The sequence below is a fragment of the Cetorhinus maximus genome, chromosome 20 (assembly GCF_964194155.1).
Source record: "Cetorhinus maximus chromosome 20, sCetMax3.hap1.1, whole genome shotgun sequence".
NCBI classification, from domain to species: Eukaryota; Metazoa; Chordata; class Chondrichthyes; order Lamniformes; family Cetorhinidae; genus Cetorhinus; species Cetorhinus maximus.
The window spans coordinates 90052432-90073381 of record NC_135898.1 but is presented as its reverse complement, the minus strand read 5'-3'; the positions used below and the strand labels follow the sequence as shown (position 1 = coordinate 90073381).

General features: G+C 41.1%; 1 protein-coding gene across 5 annotated transcripts in view; it reads right to left on the bottom strand.

Moving 5' to 3' along the window:
• slf2 (SMC5/6 complex localization factor 2) overlaps positions 1-20950 on the bottom strand; it is an 83274-nt gene that overhangs the window by 35221 nt on the left and 27103 nt on the right. For 3 of the 5 annotated variants that reach the window (XM_078565137.1, XM_078565138.1, XM_078565141.1), the window contains exons 2-4: positions 13797-13840; positions 8869-9566; positions 8095-8140 (exon numbers count right to left, since the gene is read on the bottom strand). In XM_078565137.1, the coding sequence (XP_078421263.1) occupies positions 8095-8140; positions 8869-9566; positions 13797-13840 (788 nt within the window). Of the gene's footprint in view, positions 1-8094; positions 8141-8868; positions 9567-13796; positions 13841-17077; positions 17192-20950 lie in introns of all 5 variants that reach the window. The other 2 variants (XM_078565139.1, XM_078565140.1) reach the window with 1 other exon arrangement.

The following is a 20950-nucleotide window of genomic DNA, read 5'->3' as shown; positions in this document are numbered from 1 at the left end:
TACACTCTACTCCTGTGCCATTAAGTATCTCTGTTCAAGTAAACATCCAATCAATGTCCTCCACTTGTATGTACTTAACCTCAATTGATACAATTAACATTGTGCCGTTATTTTCTTCATTGCTGTCATTTTGCTTACATTAATTTTGGTGAGTCACTGTCCTTGATTCAATATTAGTTCAGTTGTTCCAAAAATCATGAGGGGTCTGGACAGAGTAGATAGGGAGAAACTGTTCCTACTTGTGAAAGGATCAAGGACAAGAGTGCACAGATTTAAAGTAATTAGTAAAAGAGCAATAGTGATGTGAGGAAAAACTTTTGCACACAGCAAGTGGTTAGGGTCTGGAATGCACTGAGAGTTTGGTGGAGGCAGGTTCAATTGAAGCATTCAAAAGGGAATTAGACTGTCAGCTGAAAAGGAAGATGATGCAGAGTTAAAAGGGGGAGGAGGCGGGAGAATGGAAATAGGTGAGCTGCTCATTCGGAGAGCTGGCAAAGACACGATGGGCCAAATGAGAACATCTAACCATCGCCCTTTAACGTTCAATGGCATTACAGCCACTGAATCCCCCACTATCAATATCCTAGGGATTACCATTGATCAGAAACTGAACTGGGCTAGCCATAGAAATACTGTGGCTACAAGAGCAGGTCAGAGGCTAGGAATCCTGCAGCGAGTAACTCATCTCCTGACTCCCCAAAGCCTGTCCACCATCTACAAGGCACAAGTCAGGAGTGTGATGGAATACTCTCCACTTGCCTGGATGAGTGCAGCTCCCACAACACTCGAGAAGCTTGGCACCACCCAGGATAAAGCAGCCTGCTTGATTGGCGCCACATCCACAAACATTCACTCCCTCCACCACCGGCGCAGTGTGTACCATCTACAAGATGCACTGCAGTGATTCACCAAGGCTCCTGAGACAGCACCTTGCAAACCCACGACCACTACCATCTAGAAGGACAAGGGTAGCAGATAGGTGGGAACACCACCACCCGGATATTCCTCTCCAAGTCACTCATCATCCTGACTTGGAAAAATATCAGCATTCCTTCACTGTCCCTGGGTCAAAATCCTGGAACTCCCTCCCTAACAGCACTGTAGGTGTACCTACACCACATGGACTGCAGCGGTTCAAGGCAGCAGCTCACCACCACCTTCTCAAGGGCAATAAATGCTGGGCCAGCCAGCGAAGCCCACATCCCACGAGTGAATAAAAAAGAAATTGGCCTCCTCCTGTGTCGTAACAATTCTGAGATTCTTTGGGCTTTCCAGCATGTTGACCTCTTCCTCTACAGCAGAGCAATTATTCAGCATGCCCACTTCCTTATTTTCATCAGCAATATCACCATTTCTAGTTTAAGGGGCCCACTTTGCTCCTGACACACACTGCACCCTAATAATTGTAAAAAATTGTACTGATTTTGATACCCTTTGCAAAGTTTCTTTTCATACTCCCTTTTGGCAGCTCTTTTGTTACCGTTTGATGTTCTCTATATCTCATTTGCTGAAATCATATTCAACTTTATCATGAGATAAATCCCGTGTTGCAAATTTGGGTCTAGCACAGATATGCATATGTTGCTAATCTGATAGCATTAGTCCAGGACATGCATGGCGTTCCACTTGACATACATAAATTGGGACATTGTACTTCACTAATCTTTCAATAGGCAAACTATTTATACTTTAGAAAGACAAGAGGAGAACAAAACATTAAGTTTCTTTTCCCCTCAGATAAGTGAGCAGAGAAACAGTTATAATCAGCCTAACTTACCTCAATCAACAACTTTTTTGCAGAATACAAATAATGAACACATTAACCTTCCCGAATCAGTGCATTTGTTATCTTGTTCAACTTGAACAAAATAACAATCTACCTCCCTGCATCCTAAGAGAATCTGGGTGAAAGCCTATTCCCCGAGCAGCATCTGCTTAAAAAAAAGGCTTCTGTCTCCATTTCATTTGGGTATTCAGAATCGAAAGAGGGGCTTGTGCCAGGCAAGCTCTCTGAAAGATTGGGGCTGAAGACTTTCCAAGACTAGGAATGGACATGGGGAATTACCAACATGATAATAGAAACATAAAAAGTAGGAGCAGGAGTAGGCCATTTGGCCCTTTGAGCCTGCTCCACCGTTCATCATGATCATGGCTGATCATCCAACTCAATAGCCTGCTCCCGCTTTCTCCCCATATCCTTTGATCCCTTTCGCCCCAAGAGCCATATCTAACTCCTTCTTGAAAACATACAATGTTTTGGTCTCAACTACTTTCTGTGGTAACGAATTCCACTGGCTCACTACTCTCTGGGTGAAGAAATTTCTCCTCATCTCAGTCCTAAATGGTTTACTCCATATCCTCAGAATGTGGCCCCTGGTTCTGGACTCCCCCACTATCGGGAACATCTTTCCTGCATCTGCCCTGTCTAGTCCTGTTAGAATTTTATAGGTTTCTATGAGATCCCTCCCCATTCTTCTGAACTCAAGCGAATATAATCCTAATCGATTCAATCTCTCCTCATATGTCAGTCCCGCCATCCCAGGAATCAATAAACCTTCGCTGCACTCCCTCAATAGCAAGTACATCCTTCTTCAGATATGGAGACCAAAACTGCACACAATATTCCAGGTGTGCTCTCACCAAGGCCCTGTACAATTGCAGCAAGACATCCCTGTTCCTGTACTCAAATCCTCTGGCTATGAAGGCCAACATGCCTTCTTTACCGCCTGCTGCACCTGCTTGCTTATCTTCAGCAACTGGTGTACAAGGACACCCAGGTCTCGCTGCACATTCCCCTCTCTCAATTTATAGCCATTCAGATAATAATCTGTCTTCCTGTTTTTGCTACCAAAATGGATAACCTCACATGGATTATCCACATTATACTGCATCTGCCATGCATTTGCCCACTCACTCAGCTTGTCCAAATCACACTGAAGCATCTCTGCATCCTCCTCACAGCTCACCCTCCCACCCAGCTTTGTGTCACCTGCGAATTTGGAAATATTACATTTAATTCCCTCATCTAAATCATTAATATATATTGTGAATAACTGGGGTCCCAGCACCGATCCCTGCGGTACCCCACTAGTCACTGCCTGCCATTCGGAAAAAGACCCGTTTATTCCTACTCTTTGTTCCCTGTCTGCCAACCAGTTTTCTATCCATCTCAATACACTACCCCCAATCCCATGCGCTTTAATTTTACACGCCAATCTCTTATGTAGGACTTTGTCGAAAGCCTTCTGAAAGTCCAAATAAACCACATCCACTGGCACCCCTCATCAACTCTATTAGTTACATCCTTGAAAAATTCCAGTAGATTTGTCAAGCATGATTTCCCTTTCCTAAATCCATGCTGACTCTGTCCGATTCTACCAGTGTTTTCCACGTGCTCAGATATTAAATCTTTTATAATGGACTCTAGAATTTTCCCCACCAACGACGTAGGGCTGACTGGTCTATAATTCCCTTGTTTTCTCTCTGCCTCCCTTTTTAAACAGTGGGGTTACATTAGCTACCCTCCAATCTGTAGGAACTGTTCCAGAGTCTATAGAACCCACTATTTCTAGGGCCACTTCTTCAAGTACTCTGGGATGTAGATTAACAGGTCCCGGGGGTTTATCGGCCTTCAATCCCATCAATTTCCCCAACACCATTTCCCTACTAATACTGATTTCTTTCAGTTCCTCCATCTCACTAAACCCTGTGTTCCCTAACATTTCTGGTATGTTATTAGTGTCCTCCTTTGTGAAGGCAGAACCAAAGTATGTATTTAGTTGGTCAGCCATTTCTTTGTTCCCCATTATAAATTCCCCTGTTTCTGACTGTAAGGGACCTACATTTGTCTTCACCAATTTTTTTCTCTTCACATTCCTATAGAAACTTTTACAGTCAGTTTTTATGTTCCCTGCAAGCTTACTCTCGTACTCTATTTTCCCCTTCATAATCAATCCCTTGGTCCTCCTTTGCTGAATTCTAAACTGCTCCCAATCCTCAGGTCTGTTGTTTTTTCTGGCCAATTTGTATGCCTCTTCCTTGCATCTAATACTCTCTCTAATTTCCCTTGTAAGCCATGGTTTGGCCACCTTTCCTGTTTTACTTTTGCGCCAGACAGGAATAAACAATTGTTGCAGTTCACTCATGCGCTCTTTGAATGTTTGCCATTGCCTATCCACCGTCATCCCTTTAAGTAACGTTTCCCAATCCATCATAGCCAACTCGCGCCTCATACCATCGTAGTTTCCTTTATTAAGATTCAGGACCCAATCAACTATGAATCACCACTATATGGTGTCTAAAGATTATTGAGCAGGTTCACAAATTGATTGTTCTTTGCTCTTTGGGGGAACTGCAACATCTAGTCATTGCCTTTTTAGACACCATATATTTGTGCTCGTTCTTTTTAAAAACTTGAGAAAATATTTATTAAAAATTCCCATAGTTTTCTATATTCCTTCTGCAAATATGTAAGAAAAATCCTAAAATTCATCAAGCTTCCGAAAGTTTCCGTCTATCAGGAGTCTCCACAGCTCAACAGCAAAACCTATATTGTATTCGTCAAGCTAGTCTCTCCTTCAACTGGAAACATGAGACTGCACAGCACACATCTTTCCATAAGGAACCCCTATGCCTCGGAGGCTCTTGGCATTCTCAATTTTGGAGTATTGGTGTCTAAAAGCTTAGGATCACTTTAAAAAAAAGAGCAGCTTGCCTCAACTGAAATTATAGAAAACAAGGTGCTACCACTGCCATTTATTTTCAAGATGAACAGCAATAACTTGTATTAATCTTGTGGCTAACATAGTAAAACATCCCAAAACGCTTCACAGGAGTGCTAACAAATGTGACACCAAGTCAGAAGCATATATTAGGACAGGTGACCAGAGTTTGGTGGAAGAAGTAGGTTCCTGGTGAGGTTTTAAGAACTTGTTTTACAGGACAGAGAGGTGGAGAAGGTTAGGGAGGGAATTCCAGATCTTAGGGCCTATTCAGCTGAAGGTACAGCCGCCAATAGTGACGTAGTTAAAATCAGGGATGCGGAGAGGAGTGCAGAGATTGCTGAGGGGGATAGCTCTGGAGGAGGTTACAAGGATAGGAAACAAAACAGTGCACTGTCCTCTATATACTGCACATCAAAAAATTCAGACTTATCAAAACAAATGAAGGGCAAAGGCTCAAAATACAGAGCACCATTGAGTACAATTACGAGAATTGAAGAAAATCAGTCAGGGGCGCTATCTTTGGCCATCAAAAGCTTGAAGGCCATAGAAGTGAGGAGCTTTTCAGCTTTCAGATCCTGGAAAGAATGAGTAGGACACAGGTAAAGTGAGTGAGTTGAGCTTTATTGAGTATTGATTAGTCAAGTGATTGTCAACAAGTAAACAGCTACTCAGGTAGTTTTATCAATGGTGATGTGTGAACTCCATTTAACAGAAGAGAAATAGGGCCAAGTATGTTGATAAATGAAGAATACCAGCAAAAAATCGAAAGATAAGGGTAGTGGCCGTTGATTAGAATTGAGATAAGAAGCCATTTACAAGAACTTAAGGGCCAGTTAAGTGTTAGATCATGAATTTTTAACTTCTAACTTTTCCTAAACTACAACTGCTGTATTGAAATAATCTAAAAGTACTGGTTTGATTTGAGGAGATAAACTTCAATAACTTAGGGTGTCCCAAACAGAGAATATTATAGTTCAGAAGCTAAATAATTAAAAGCAAATTTCACATTTTACGTGCTACAGTTGTTTGCAGTGCTGACATTCTAGAGTGAAGCATGAAGCTTGCTCAAAAGCAAATGTGTCATTTCACTAAGATAAAAGCAAAAAAGTGCGGATGCTGGAAATCCAAAACAAAAACAAAAATACCTACTTATGACTCTTCAACAGACCTAAGGAAAAATAGAAAAGAGGTGAAATATAAGCTGGTTTGGGGGGGGAGGGGGGGGGTGAACAGGTAGAGCTGGATAGAGAGCCAGTGATACTTATGGGTCATATGGACTCGAAACATTAACTGTGTTCCTCTTCACAGATGGTGTCAGACCTGCTGAGTTTTTCCAGGTACTTTTGTTTTTGTTGTGTCATTTCACTGACGTGTTAGATTTAAGCCAAGTCACACTGCTTGACCGGAAGCTATTAAACTCCACATTATTATAGAAATGTTTGAGCAAGAAAACATGTTAAAAAATTCACAATGAGTTACGAATTATCACTCACAAATAACTTTCAATATTTAAAACCTTCAAATATTAATAAGTAACACACATGATAGAAAACTCCATGTGTCCTCTTGTAAATGTATGGGCAAGTCAGGATTGAACTCAGCTGTAAAGTTACTACAAGGTTCAATAGCAGGCTGGTGTCCAGACTTACATGATGAACGTCAATGTGGATAAGCTGTCAGATGGTGTTAGAACCCGAACAGCAAAAATCCTGTACAGGATAATTAATATGTCATGCATTTGTTTTACTGTCCCATTCAACAGCTGAAGATTTTTTCCACTGATACAGGATGTGGCATAGATTCCACAAATAGCAATGACTTAATGGCCAGATTACCTTTTTTAATTTATACTGGCTGAGGGATAGATGTTCTTCAGATAGTCAATATGAGGGGGAAGATAGGGCTTCAGTTTAACATCTCATCCAAAAAGCAGCACCTCCAGCCATTCAGCACTGTTTTGGTACTATACTGAAGTGTCAGTGTACATTATGTGAACGAGTATCTGGATGGTGAGCATGCTATCACAGAGCCACAGTTGACATTTTCAAACACAAAATCCCATAAAATCCTGAAATGTTAACTCTGTTGTTCTCTACACAAATGCTGCCAAACCTGGTGGGTATTTTTCAGAATTTTACTTCTTACTTCAGATTTTCATCATTTTGCTCTCAAATTTTATTTAATTTGCATCTATTTGGAGTAAAAAAAATCATTATATTGTGATGCATTTAAAAAATCCTAGTCTCTATCGTGACCGCTACTTCAGTAGCCAAGATTAACACAGAAAAGAATTAAACACCGATGTTACTTTTTCTTGACAAGTTCCTTTCTGATACTCACATCAAGGTCTCTGTCTTCGCTTCTTAGTTTTCAAGCCCCTTTATAGTCTTGCTCTACTTTAACTCCAGCTATAACCTCCTATCAACTCTAAATTGTTACTGATCCCCTCAATTCTACCAAACACCAATCTTTTAGCAATAGCACAAGGGTTGCCAACTCTGGATCAACATATTCCTTCATCACATGACACCATAGCCCCACATCCCCTTCCCTCCCACCAAGCTTCCAACACTCATCACCTGACACATCCATCCTCGCACTGCCCAGTCTTCCCACACCAATTGGAAAGCAAACCCCCGATTGGGTGATTCTTAGCCGTCAGTCAACCCGCCTTTTTTCTCCACATCCCCATTGCTTTTACAACATAGGAAAGTGCTCAAGGAAAATGAAAAAAGTACATTTTTTTTAACCAAAAATAAATGGCCTTATGATTTTTCTCCTGCCTCACCCGCTGCACCGTCTTGGAGATTAATCTTCAATTCCTGGTGACTGTAGGGCAATTCTGGAAGGTTGGCAACGATACATGGCACCCTAGTTGTTAAAATGTTCCCAAATCACCATATTGCTGCATCTTCCAAAAGACCCCTAAAAAACTTTACTCTTCACTTGTGTTTTTGGCTTTTCTCAGCTCCCTAGTCTATTTTAACTGGTGAACATTTCGGTCTAGCTGTAACACTGACCCACAGGTTAGTATGCAGCAGCATTCAAACTGACCATAGCAGCACACAAGGTACAATGGCACTGTCCCATTCCATGACAAAATAACTTTGATAATCCATATGATACACAATCAAAACGTCCAGCTTTGAAACTTAATGAGTTACGCTGTGCAACATTCTTAAGCTCGAGAACAAACAAGAAGCTGATCCCAATATAATTTTCCAGAGCAGTGGAATCTTTCATTTTTACTTGAATGTGGTGAAGCTTTTTTAATGGGTTGATGTCATGTAAACACAATTATGAAGACCACTAATACAAACACATCCATAGTAAAAGCAACTCTAAATTCGGCTGTGATTGTTTCTGGTACCTGTTAATGATGTTGATGGTAGAGAATATGCTCTTTTCAAGTTGGCCTGCAGGGAACAAGAAATAGCAGTTAATGCAAGATATTAAGTAAAACAGTATCAATGGCATGAACAAAGCAACGCACTAAGTCTTCCTAGATGAAGAAGCTGAAGAAAATTTCATTGCTCATTACTTACGTCTGGTTCTAGTTACAGTCATGTAACAGAAATGTGAATAAAAGTAATTTTATACATAGAGCACTGGTTCTGAAGTCACATACAACTGTTACACACACACACAAAAAAAAAGACAAGCTCCCCTCAACAGTACCAAGGAGCTGTGCCAAACAGACCAGGAAGGTCGTGCGTCAATCCTTGGTGAGCTGATCTCATCCAACATGGCAATAAGGATTCAAAAATTGGTTGGTATATCCAAAACTAAGAAAAGCAGCAAGAAACCAAATACTTCAAGAGGGGAGAAAACTGGTTGAGGGGCCAAAAAGGAAGAATCACGCCAACATCATGTTACTAACACAGATTTCCAGGTTTTCAATTCACTGCTAAGCCAAAGAGAGCCTCCTTTGAGATTTTCTGTGAACCCTATGGAGCAAATGCAACAACTTTTAACTTGACTGCAGATTCCAATGAACTGAAGCCCACAATCACATGACTGTATTTAAGATGATCTTGCTTATAATCAGTCACAATTGATTCAATGGGTGGGAAACAACTCCTACTGGGGAGGAAAAAAGACATGCACACACAGGAAGAACAAGGGTCCCGGTTAGGTTACTTGCCTGATTTATAGTGCCTCCTGAAAAAGGATTGGCCGAAGAATGCTTTCCTTTTTGCAACCTGAGTTTCCGTAGCTCTCGCGCCCTTCTATAGGCCTGAAGCGTATTCTGAAAATCGTTATTGAATAATCCATGCTGCTGCTGGAGCCTTCTAGGAGATAAACGAGGTCTTATGTACCAAGGTGTACTCTCTGAACTGTTGCTACCATTAGAATACTTCAAAACATCGAGCGAAGCTGGTGGTGACATGATCTGTTGGTTCGGTAGAGAGCTACGCCTCAAGGCAGTTCTTCGATACTCGCCTGTATCGCATTTGAAACTTAAATCTTGTGTTGCAGAGGTTACTTCAGAGTTAGAAGACAGTTTAACACTTTTTCCTTGATCTTGTACTTTAGTACCGTCAGAGGGATACTGGCCTGAAGGTAAAAACAGTCTTCGCACTATCACTCGTGGAGAGCCAGGATGCTGAGTAACCTGGCATTTAACTACACCTCCCATGCTTTCTTTATTCTCCGACTTTAAGACACCCTTCATAAAAGCTTCTAGCACAGGGCTTTTCTGAGGTGATGAGGGCAAACACACGGTTCTTTTGGAGCTAAGTGAAGGTTTCTTGTGGCTGTGGAATGGTTCAGCATTCTGTAATACCGGGGTGCCATCTGTGCCCCCTCTGCGAGGTGAGCCCAAAATTAATCTATCCTTTCCTATGTGGAACAGAAAGGGAATAAGAGTTAGAAGAAAAGGGTGCCAACAGAATTACATCAAACGATTTTTAAGAAATTATACAATTACTCACAAATACAACATTTAAAGGAACATCTATATAGTGCCTTTAAAGTAGCAAGACATCCCATGACAATTTATGGGATCATAATCAGACAAAAAGTAACATTGATCCAACGGAAGAGATAGGCATTAGGACATATGACTAAATGCTTGGTCAAAGCGGTAAGATTTATGCAGCATCTTAAAACAGGAAAGAGGCGGAGAGACCAAGAGGTTCAGGGAGGGAGTGACAGATCTCAAGGCCTAGCAATGGTTTGGTGAAGGAACTGGTTGTTACTCAAGGCTAGAGTTGGAGAAACACATAACTCAGAGGCTTGCAAGGCTGGAAGAAGGATACAGAGACAGGTAAAGGCAAAGCAATTCAAAAGTTTGAACATGAGGATAGAACCAATAGCCAAAGTTGGTCAGTAAACACAAAGTGAAGCCTGCTGGATGGATCACAGACTTGTTGAATCGGTGATGAACATCCACCCAGCACCAAGGCATCGCAAGGCCCTAAAGGAGCCCAACCCCAGAGAGGAATTCCAAGTGCAGCTCACAACCAATCTGGAAAATCTTCATACTTCCAACTCACTTCCAGGGCAGTGAGATCAAGTAAAGTCAGTTACATCAGGATCCTGTGCCCAGACCATTAGGTTCAAGCATCGTCATCACCAGGACCGAGTTGATGAAAATGATACTGAAATATGTGACCTCCTAGAAAATGAGCAGCCTTTGTTGTCTAGCAGAATAACTCAAGGTTGCAAGTCAAGAAGGCAGCATTCCAATAGCTCAAGGCTGATGCCCAAAGACAAGTTCTCAGGGTAAAGGATAGGTCCAATAAGAGATCCAACAACATGCAGACCGTGACACATAAAGCTTTCTTAAAGCTACCAGTGCCATCTATAGACCACTAGACAAAACCCTTTCACTCATAAGATGGTGTTTTGCATCCATCAACACTGGAAAGAACGTTTTCAACAACTCCTCAATCGTGAATCCAGAGAGACAGCTGATAATGTCCAAGCTATCCCCCTGTGCAACAAGTAATCAAACGGATGAAAAACAAAATTATATTTCAGTTGAGGTCTTCAAAGCTGGTGGGTTTTTGCTCACATCAAAACTCTGTGCACTCATCCTACATATTCGGGAGAAAAAAAGAATTCTTTTCCCCACCACCAGGCGCCCCCCTGCACCCCCAACCTACTTTAGGGTTCTGACAATTGCAAGAAGGGGGATAAAGTCACGCTGTAGAAACTATCGTGGTATTTCTCCCTTGTCCATAGCAGGGAAAATCTGGACATGCATTCTCCTGAATCACCCATTTCCTGTGGACCACGGAAATCCTCCCAGAGACACACTGCAGTGGATTTAGGCCTTCCAGAGGACTCTCTGATGTAATGTTTGTTGACAGACAAATCCAAGAAAAACGTCAAGAACACCACCAAGAACAACTCATCGCATTCATCGGCCTGATCAAAACATTTGAGTCAGTAAATCGTAAGGCTCTAAGACTTGGATGTCAAGAAACTTCTTAACAATCCTGCAACTGCTTCATGATGATATGACTGAACTGTCAAGTGGGAGATCTGAAACAATCCCCTTCAAAATACAGACCAAGTCAAGCAAAGCTTGATGGATAGATAGATAGATAGATAGATAGACCCCCTTACTAGTTACAGCCTACCCAACAGTGGCTATTCACCTCACTAAAGATCAACTGCCTTCTGGTGTCAGTATTAAATACCATCTAGATGGAAAACTCTTTAACTTCAGTCGCCTCCATCCCAAAACTAAGCTGACCACCATAGACAAACATGATCTATAGTTTGCGGATGATTGCAGTGTCGATGCCCAGTCTGCACCAGATTTGCAAGCCACTCTTGATACCTTCAATTCCATATACAAGAAGCTTGACCTGTTCTTGAATGTTGCTAAAACAAAACTCATGTCAACCCACACCTGGTCAGCCAAATATTTCACCTCCCATATATGTTGAAGGGGGGACTCAAATATGTTGAGCACTTCTCATATCTTGAAAGAGGTGGCCATCAAAAGACCATCATTGACAAGGAGATCCAACACTGGATCAGCTGTGTCAGTTCAGCCTTCTACAAACTACACCAGCAAGTGTTTGACAACAAAGACCTCCACAACTCAAAAGTCCTGGTGTACAGAGCAGTTGTTATCACTATACTCTTGTACTGCAATGAGACCTGGGCCATGCATCAGCGACGCATAAGAATGCTAGAGAAATTCCACCAGTAATGCCTCAGCTGCATCCTCCAGGTTCAATGGACAGATCACTGAACAAACACTAGTGTTCTACTTGAAGCCAGCTCTACAAGCATTCAGGAAAAACTTTTGAAAAATCAACTTCAATGGACAGGATACTGTGTCTGGATGGCTGAAAAGCATCTTCCCACCAGTGCCCAACATTCCAGGGAGGAGAAAGAAAATGTTTCAAACACACTTTGAAGCTCTCCTTGAAGCTCAACAGCTTTGACATTAATGTCTGAGAGGGGCTTCTACCAATTATTGAAAATTACAACAACTTGCCCATCAATCAGCATCAGGCTTTGAGTCACAACGTCTTAATGATCAGGCAGAGCAACAGCTGAGAAGAAAATAAAAGGAAGCAAATCCTGGACTCCGGGTCCCATTACCTCGTGGGACATCCTGCCCCATGTGCCAAGAACTGTGAGTAAAGAATCGGCCTGTTCGGTCACATTAAGACCTACCAGAGAAACTCGCGACCCCGAGTGAAAGGCATTCTCAAATCGAGGGACATCCTAAGATGACAATGGGTCAATGGGACTTGACGTGAGTTAGGGTATGGGCAGCAGAGTTTTAGATGAGCTGGTCTATGGAAGGTGGAAGATGGGAAGCCACAGCAGTAATACTTGCATAGGAACAACCTTGTCAAGGAAAAGAAGAGGCTCTTATATAAAAGATTATAGGCCTGTAAACATTTGTATTTTTTAACATAATTAAACCACGAGGCATCCAGAAAGGAAGCGGTGGGTGACATTGTCATGTTCATGAAAGTTTAGCGAGTATTCATAGATCCAAAGTGATATGAGTTCATTATAGCAAGGTCACCTGGCATATTGTAATCCTTCTTTATGATGAGTTCCAAGAAGGGTAATCGATGCTCCTGGCTTTCAGCGGCTGTATTATGAATACAGGTTAAGGAGACCAGATCTGTTTTCATTGAAAAGTTAAGATCATGAAGTAAATTTAAATGCAAACCCAATGTGACATCACATTGTTGAAGGGTCATAGGCATAATGCAATTCCTGATGTCACAAAGGGAGAGAGAAAAGGAAGGATAGGGAGAGGGAAAAGAGATGAGGAGAGAAGGCAGGGGAGAGGTTAAGAAAAAGGAAAGGGGAGGGAGGGCAGGAAAATTTTTGCCAAGCACCCAATTCTGAACTATTTTTTAAATCCTGAAGGCGCAGAATGCTGATTTAGCAGCCTGTATCCGAAAAGAAGGGTTTAATATTGCTGGTAGTAAGGAGGCCCACAAATGTACCAGATGTTCAGGCAAAAAGACCCTGGAAAAAGAGGGCATGTTGGGAAAACAATTTTATATTCCTAGAAAACATCAATTTGCAGAACAAAATCCATGGTTTTAACTAAATTTGCTACATATTTGCTATATTGCATATAGTCTAGTGCAGTGTTGCTCTGAATGGATGAATTAAGATAGGTCGAATGACTTACCTCATTCTTTACAACTTATAATTTTACCTACAAACATGTAGAGGGCATGGTGTGGCTGGGTGTCAGAAAACATTCCTTTTTTTTAAATAACCTGAATTCTATAGGGTCCAGGGGTTTTACTACCATTACTGCCATTAACAGCGACAGCACTTTAAAAGCAATCACTGGATTGTAAATTACTTGGGGACATCTTAAGGCACAAAACTGCTTTCTTCTACAGTATAAAAATAATCCTTCCAACATTTTCTTCTGTGTAGCAGCCCCTCGTTCTCATTGCGCACAATGACAACCTTAAAAAGTCCTATGCTAATCAGCTTATTGATTATTCAGGAGTTTTGACATTTGAACCATTAATTTTTTTTAAATTCTCAAACGTTATTCAAAGGCACAGCTAAATCAATTAAACATCAAGTTGCCTTAAAAGCTAATTCATGTATACTAACCTGTATTGGGATCTGGTTTGAAAAACTGAGTAATGACTTGGTCGCTGAAAAACAAGAGTATGCAATAATTAGAAAGCGGTTCATAAGTGACAGACATTACATCATAAAGCCTAATATTTGAGGTCACAATTAGTCAACTGGTAGTGTCACTATGACATCAGCAAAATGCAACGGAGCTTATAAAATCATCCTCCATGTCCAATTGGATAGTAAAAAATACAGGGCAGTACACTAGAGAGCATCTCTTAATTAAACTACATTAGGATCAAGTTTCAGTAAAAAAACCTAGCAGTGTCAAAGGCAAAGTGACCCCAAGGCAATATATAGGCCTACTGACAATAAGCGTGTTGCCCTCTTTGTTGAGAGCAAAAAAAGAGAAATACAAAAAACTTAATTAGTGATAGGACGATAATGTTAAAATTCCCAACTGACTTTTTTTTAAAAAGAATCATGTGTCATTTTTGGCACAGGAGGCCATTCTGTCCATTAAGTCCATGCCAGCTCTTTGCAGAGCAATCCAGTCAGTCCCGCTCCCCACTTGATCCCCGTGCCCCGCAGGTTTATTTACTTCAAATGCCTATCCAATTTCCTGTTGAAATCATTGACTGTGCACGACAGTGAAGGAAGTGGAAACCATGAGTTCCAGGTAATCAGCACTTGCTGCGTAAAATGTCCTCTTCACATTCCCTTGCATCTCTTACCAACAATGTACAGATTTTCCTGGTCTACCTTATCTAAACCTGTCAATCTTGTACATGTCTATCAAACTTCCCACAGTTTCCTTAGCTCCAAGGGGAACAACCCCAGCTTTTACAACACAACCTAGTAACTAAAATCTCCCACCCCTGGAACCGTTCTAGTAAATCTCTTCTGCACCCTCTCATGGACTCTCGCATCCTTCCCAAGTGTGGTGACCAGAACCGGACACAATACTTGAGTTGGGGCCTAACCAGGAGTTGATACAGGTCAGCATAATTTCCCGACTTTTGTACTCAATCCCTCTGTTTATGAGGCCTAAGATGCCATACGCTTTGCTAACCATTCTCAATATACACTGCTACTTTCGGAGCTCCATGCATATGCACCCTCAGGTCCCCCTGTTCCTACACACTCATCACAACTGTGCCAGTGTAGATTGCCTCCCTATCCCTTCTGCCAAAATACATCACCTCACACTTCTCTATTAAATTCCATCTGCCACCTGCCTGCCTATTCTGCTAGCCTATGTCACATTGCAGGTGATTGTATCATTCTCACTGTTTGCAACTCCAAGTTGTGTATTCCAAGATCCAAGTAATTTATAAGTAGCAAAAGCAGTGGTCCTAGCACCAATACTTGAGGAACACCACTGTCTACCATCCTACAGTCTGAAAAAAAACCATTTACTCCAACTCACTGTTTTCTGTCCTTATGACAATTCTTAATACAATTGGATTCTGACCCTCCTCTTTTCCATGAGCCTCAATTTTGTTAACCAGCCTTTTGTGGTACTTTGTCAAATGCTATCTTAAAATCCATAGACAACATCCACCGGTGTTTTGTTACTTCATCAAAAGTAAAAGTAAAAGGAGGGCTCAAAACTGATAAGGAGGAAGCGTTGGATAAACTGTTGGTACTTAAAAGTTGACAAGGCACCAGATGAGATGCATCCAAAGATATTGAAGGAAGAGAAAGCAGAAATTGCAGGGGCACTGGCCATAATTTTTCAGTCTTCCCCAGACTCAGGGGAGGTGCCAGAGGACTGGAGAATTGCAAACATTACACCCTTGTTCAAAAAAGGTTGTAAGGCTAAGCCCAGCAATTACAGACCAGTCAGTTTAACTTCAGTGGTGGGGAAGTTTCTTGAAATAATTATTCGGGATAGAATTAATAGTCACATGGAAAAATATGGGTGGATAAGGAAGAGCCAGCATGGATTTCTAAAGGGGAAATAGCGTTTAAATAACTTGGAGTTTTTCTGAAGAGGTAACAGAAAGGGTTGACGAGGGTAATGCGGTTGATGTGTTGTACATGGACTTTCAAAAGGCATTTGATGCAGTGTCACACAACAGACTTGAGAGACAAAGTTATATAGCTCATGGAATAAAAGGGACAGTAGCGACATGGATACAAAATTGGTTGAGTAATAGGAAACCAGAGGGTAATAGTCAATGGGTGTTTTTCGGGCTGGAGGAAAGTTTGTAGTAGAGTTCCCTGGGGTCAGTATTGGGAACCTTACTTTTCCTGATATATATTAATGGTCTAGATCTTGGTGTGCAGGGAACAATTTCAAAGTCTGCAGATGATACGAAACTTAGAAGCATTGTAAACTGTGAGGAAAACAGTATAGAACTTCAAAAGGATTTAAACAAGTTGGTGGAGTGGGCAGATGAAGCTCAGTGCAGAGAAATGAGAGGTGATAGATACATTTTGATAGGAAGAACATGGAGAGACAATATAAAATAAGGGGTACAATTCTTAAGGCACTGCAGGATCAAAGGAACCTGGGTGCATATGTGCATAGATCGTTGAAGGTGGCAGGACAGGTGGAGAGATCAGTTAGTAAAGCATACAGTATCTTGGACTTTTTTAATACGGGGTACAGTATAAGAGCAGAGAGATTATGCTGAGTTTACAGAAGACACTAGTTAGACTTCAGCTGGAGTAGTGTGTACAGTTCTGGGCGCCACACTATTGGAAGGATGTGATCGCACTGGAGAGAGTGCAGAAGAGGTTTACAAGAATGGTTCCAGAAATGAGAAACTTCAGATATGAAGATAGATTGGAGAGGTTGGTAATGTTCTCCTTGGAGGGGAGAAGGCTAAGAGGAGATTTATTAGAGGTTTTCAAAATCATGAGGGAGCTAGATTGGGTATATAGGGAGAAACTGTTCCCGCTCATAAAAGGATCAAGAACAAGAGGGCACAGGTTCAAAGTCATTTCCAAAAGAAGCAAACGTGATGCGAGAAAAAAACTTTTTCACAATGAGTGGTTCGAGTCTGGAATGCACTGCCTGGAAGTGTGGTGGAAGAAGGTTCAATCGAAGCATTCAAGAGGGCATCATATGATTATTTGAATAGAAACAATGTAGAAGGGCACAGAGAAAAGGCAGGAGAATGGCACTACGTCATAATGCTCATTCGGAGAGCTGGTGCAGACATGATGTGCTGAATGGCCTCTTTCTGCACCATAACATTGTGATTTGTCAAGCACAATTTGCCTTTTCCAAATGCATGCTGCCTATCCTTAATTAACTCCAGGTACCTGTTGATGCTTTTCCCTGATTGCTTTTAAAACCTTACCTGTTAGTGATGTTAAACTAACTTGCCTGTTGTTACTAGGACTGTGCTTACAACCTTTCTTGAATAAGGGTCTTACAGTTGTCACTCTCCAATCCTCTGGCAGCTCCCCCGTATCTAGGAACAATTGGAAGATTGTGGCAAGCCCTTTTGCCAACCCCACCCCACTTCCTTCAGCAACCTGAGGTGCAAGCCGTCCAGACCAGGTGACTTTGATTTTGTTTTCTTTGAGGGAACAGAGAGAAGGAGGCGGCCATACGATTCGGTTGATATACTGATGTATCTTGTGAACATAAACTGCAGCACAAATTTAGTAAATTGCAGTACTCTAGCATTAAAGCCCTCCCTCATGAAACCTTTCCAAATCATTTATTCAATATCTGGTCGCACAAGGAATCTTTCTGCAAATATCTCAAACAAGCTCAAAGTTTGTTTTTGTTTAGGGTAAAGCTCAACAAAAGCAAACTCTTTCCTCTTGCCCCTCTAATTATGACAGCATAATGTCTTTGATCCTACCGCTAGCATGGAAACTTGTGATATCACACTGGGTTCACATTTGAAAAATGCCTCAAATTATATTGGGTTTGTTAGATAAATGAGCATCAAACCTCATATCACATAAGATATGGTACAAAATTTCAATATATATTAACCAACAAGTGATTATGTAATTTGCCTTTTTCCTAGCACATGCAGAAGATAATTGAAACAAATCAAGCTTAAGATTTGAAAATTGCCTAAATTAGCTCAGTTTGAACAGTCTCAGGTAACCCAGTGCAAATCCTATCAAGGCAAAATGTAATCTTAGACACCTCAGTTTATCACTTAAGGAAATCTTAAAGGACTTGGGACTCACCGAGTTGCTCTTGCAGAGAGCTAGCTGAGATGTGACAGGCCAAATGGCCTCCTCCTGTCCGGTAACTATTCTATGATTCTATGGCTGTTAGTAGCCAACCAAAGTGATTAATACGGCCACACGGACCCTTCCTTTGGCACCATTCAACTAGACAGATATCTGGCAGAACTGGAGTTGGCAACTTGCACTTGTCTGGGCAAGGACAGGACTTTAATTAGACATTACACTTCTGTTTGCTAGCGCTTCAATCATAGTAAGTCAAACACCTTTCCTAATAATATCAGGACAGTTCAAGAGTCAAAGAATGTGACATTAGTCCAACAAAAAGCAAAATACTGAAAAGGCTGGAAATCTAGAAACAAAAAGAGGAAATTAGAAATGTACAGCATCTGTGGTGTCAATCGAATTTTCAGGTTTAAAAACTTCGCATTAAAGATCGGTCTGTTGTTTTGGTACAAGTTTTAATTAAAATCATCTGCTATTGTGTTACACTAAACACCATTCTGATCAAAAGGATTACTTCCTGTTGGAAAATCTCCTCTTGCCAGGATGCCAGAAGCGACCAAGATATCTAAGTTTTTCTAGAAACTCAAAATGGAGTGGTCTTTTATTTCTAAACTGAATCATATTCACACATGAAGTATTTAATATCATGCCCTTGAAAGTCTTTGATATATCCTCCTGTAAAGCCTTTCACCTCAATCAAGAAAAAAACTCACTCACTACGGTGCAGTTACAGTTGTAAAAAATATTGGATGCACAATACTTTCTAGAAATGAAAGCAACTCCCATATGACTGAACAGAGATAAGCCAGTAAAATGACGATACAGATCAACTACAGCACTCTGGAGGCGTAGTAGACGAGAAACGTCTTCAGTGTGCGAGGACTTGCTTACAAGTTACAACATGAAAATGGGCCCCTCAGCCCAGTCGATCCAATCTGCATTCACCTGCCACTCGAGCACAGTGTGAGTCCCTTATATCCTCATCTCCTTTTCTTTTATCTACAAACCTAATCTTGGATGTTGACAGAGAGGCTGTCTGAACTACTAATCCTGGAAGTTTGTGGCCCCTTTTAGGTCCAAACTTGGAATTCATCTTGTATAACATCTTATTCATGCCTCGCCTACTAGAAACAATCTACTTCTATGTACTTGCCCTACCCTCAGTTTTAAACATAATCAACTCTTCGTAATATATTTGAATGAAAAATCAGATAATCTGTTTTAGTAATGCTGGTTGGGTGGGGTAAGTGTTGGCCAGAACACTGGGAGAATTCTTCTTCAAAACTGTGCCATGAGGTCTTTCAGAAGCACCCAACAGCATCAAGGGCCTTGGTTTAATGTGATGGCACTCCCTGCATTGTGGCATTCCCTCAGCACCACACCAGAGTGTCAGCTTCAATTTTTGAGCTCAAGTCTACATAGTGAGATTTGAACTTCCAACTTTCTGATTTAGGCCAGAATGCGCCAACTAAGTCACAGCCGTCACCGTTAACAACTATCAGCTTTAGGATCACATTTTAATATCAAAACTACAAAGCATCCATTGAAGGTGCACCATCTCCACTGTCATTTAACCGCTGCTGTCACACAAAAAAATGATTGGTCATGCTCTATATATGGAATAATTTTTTTAAAAACTATGATTTATTTTCACTTCTGTAGCAGCTTTTCCCAGCCAAACCTCAATTTCCAGAGATTGATGTTATGGTTTAAAGGCAAAATGAATTGTGGTATACTTATACCAATTTCTTGTGCTTAAATTGTGCCACGAAGTGAGAAGAGCTTTACATTTTTAGAAAGAAGGTTTGAGTCAATCGAGTTCTCTTCTGACTTTTACACCAAAGTTTTGGCAGCAAGCGATTACAAGATGAAGTACAGTTTACTCCTACTGATTTACTAATAGTTCAAATTAAGCAACAGCATAAAAAAGCCAGGAGCAGTTTTCTGCTTGGAAAAAAATTGAACTAAATCCCAAATAAATGATGGAATTAAAATGAAGTATAATGTTCAGCTAAGATCACATCCTTGACGCAACCCAGTATTAAACCTGAAAGGCTCTGAAAACTTTCAGTATAGACCTAGCTACTTTTGTAAGCACTTGTGCCACAATTTTGTAGGGAAACCTATTGTAACAGGAACCACAGGCATTCTATTCAAGTCAAAAGTTCCATTTCAAATCAATATAGGGAACATATAGCAACTCATTGCATTCTTGTTGTTAGGTAGTAGCATCAATTCTGTTCAATGGTGGATCTAATTTCTGGAAACCCACCCGTTCATGGCATTTTATGCTTCAGGTTCCTTGCCTTTGCAGATGTACAGAAGAATGCCTCAGCATCACTGGTGAGGAATAGTTTCATCAGTCCACACTTGTGTAAATGTCAGCAGCAGGCAATACTGTCTTCATTAGCAAATGTCAGGAATTGTGGGGAATGCAACATAAGTTGAAGCTTTTTGCAATGCTTCAATTTGGCTGCAGCCTCTTTAATGTAAGTCAGGGGGAGGTGGGTGCTGGCCAAATATCAGCATGTCAATGCTTGTATTCTGGTTCTACTGATGAACTCCAAATGTGGAATGTATTTTTGGATTCGATCAGCTCATGCTGACATTTGTCCATGGTCATAAGATAATCATGCCACTTCCCTTACCCAGAACAGCAACTGATGCGCATGGCAGAGCAACAATGGATCAACCAAAAGAAAACTGACCCCATTATTACGAACACTTCCTAGTGTGGCAGTTGGTAACATCAGCATTGACAGACACATTGAGTATGGTTATACGGACCACTATCATATTGAAACTCTGAACTTCGGCATAGCTCTCTATTCCCTACTCCCTCATCTCTGCCAGCTTCCCCTCAAATGCATCTATACTATTCATTTCAACCATTCCCTGTGGTAGTGAGTTCCACATCTTCACGCAAAGAGTGAGAAAATGTCTTCTGAATTCCCTATTGGATTTCATGGCGACTATCCCATATTGATTTTGAGATGTTCCTAGGAGGTAGACGA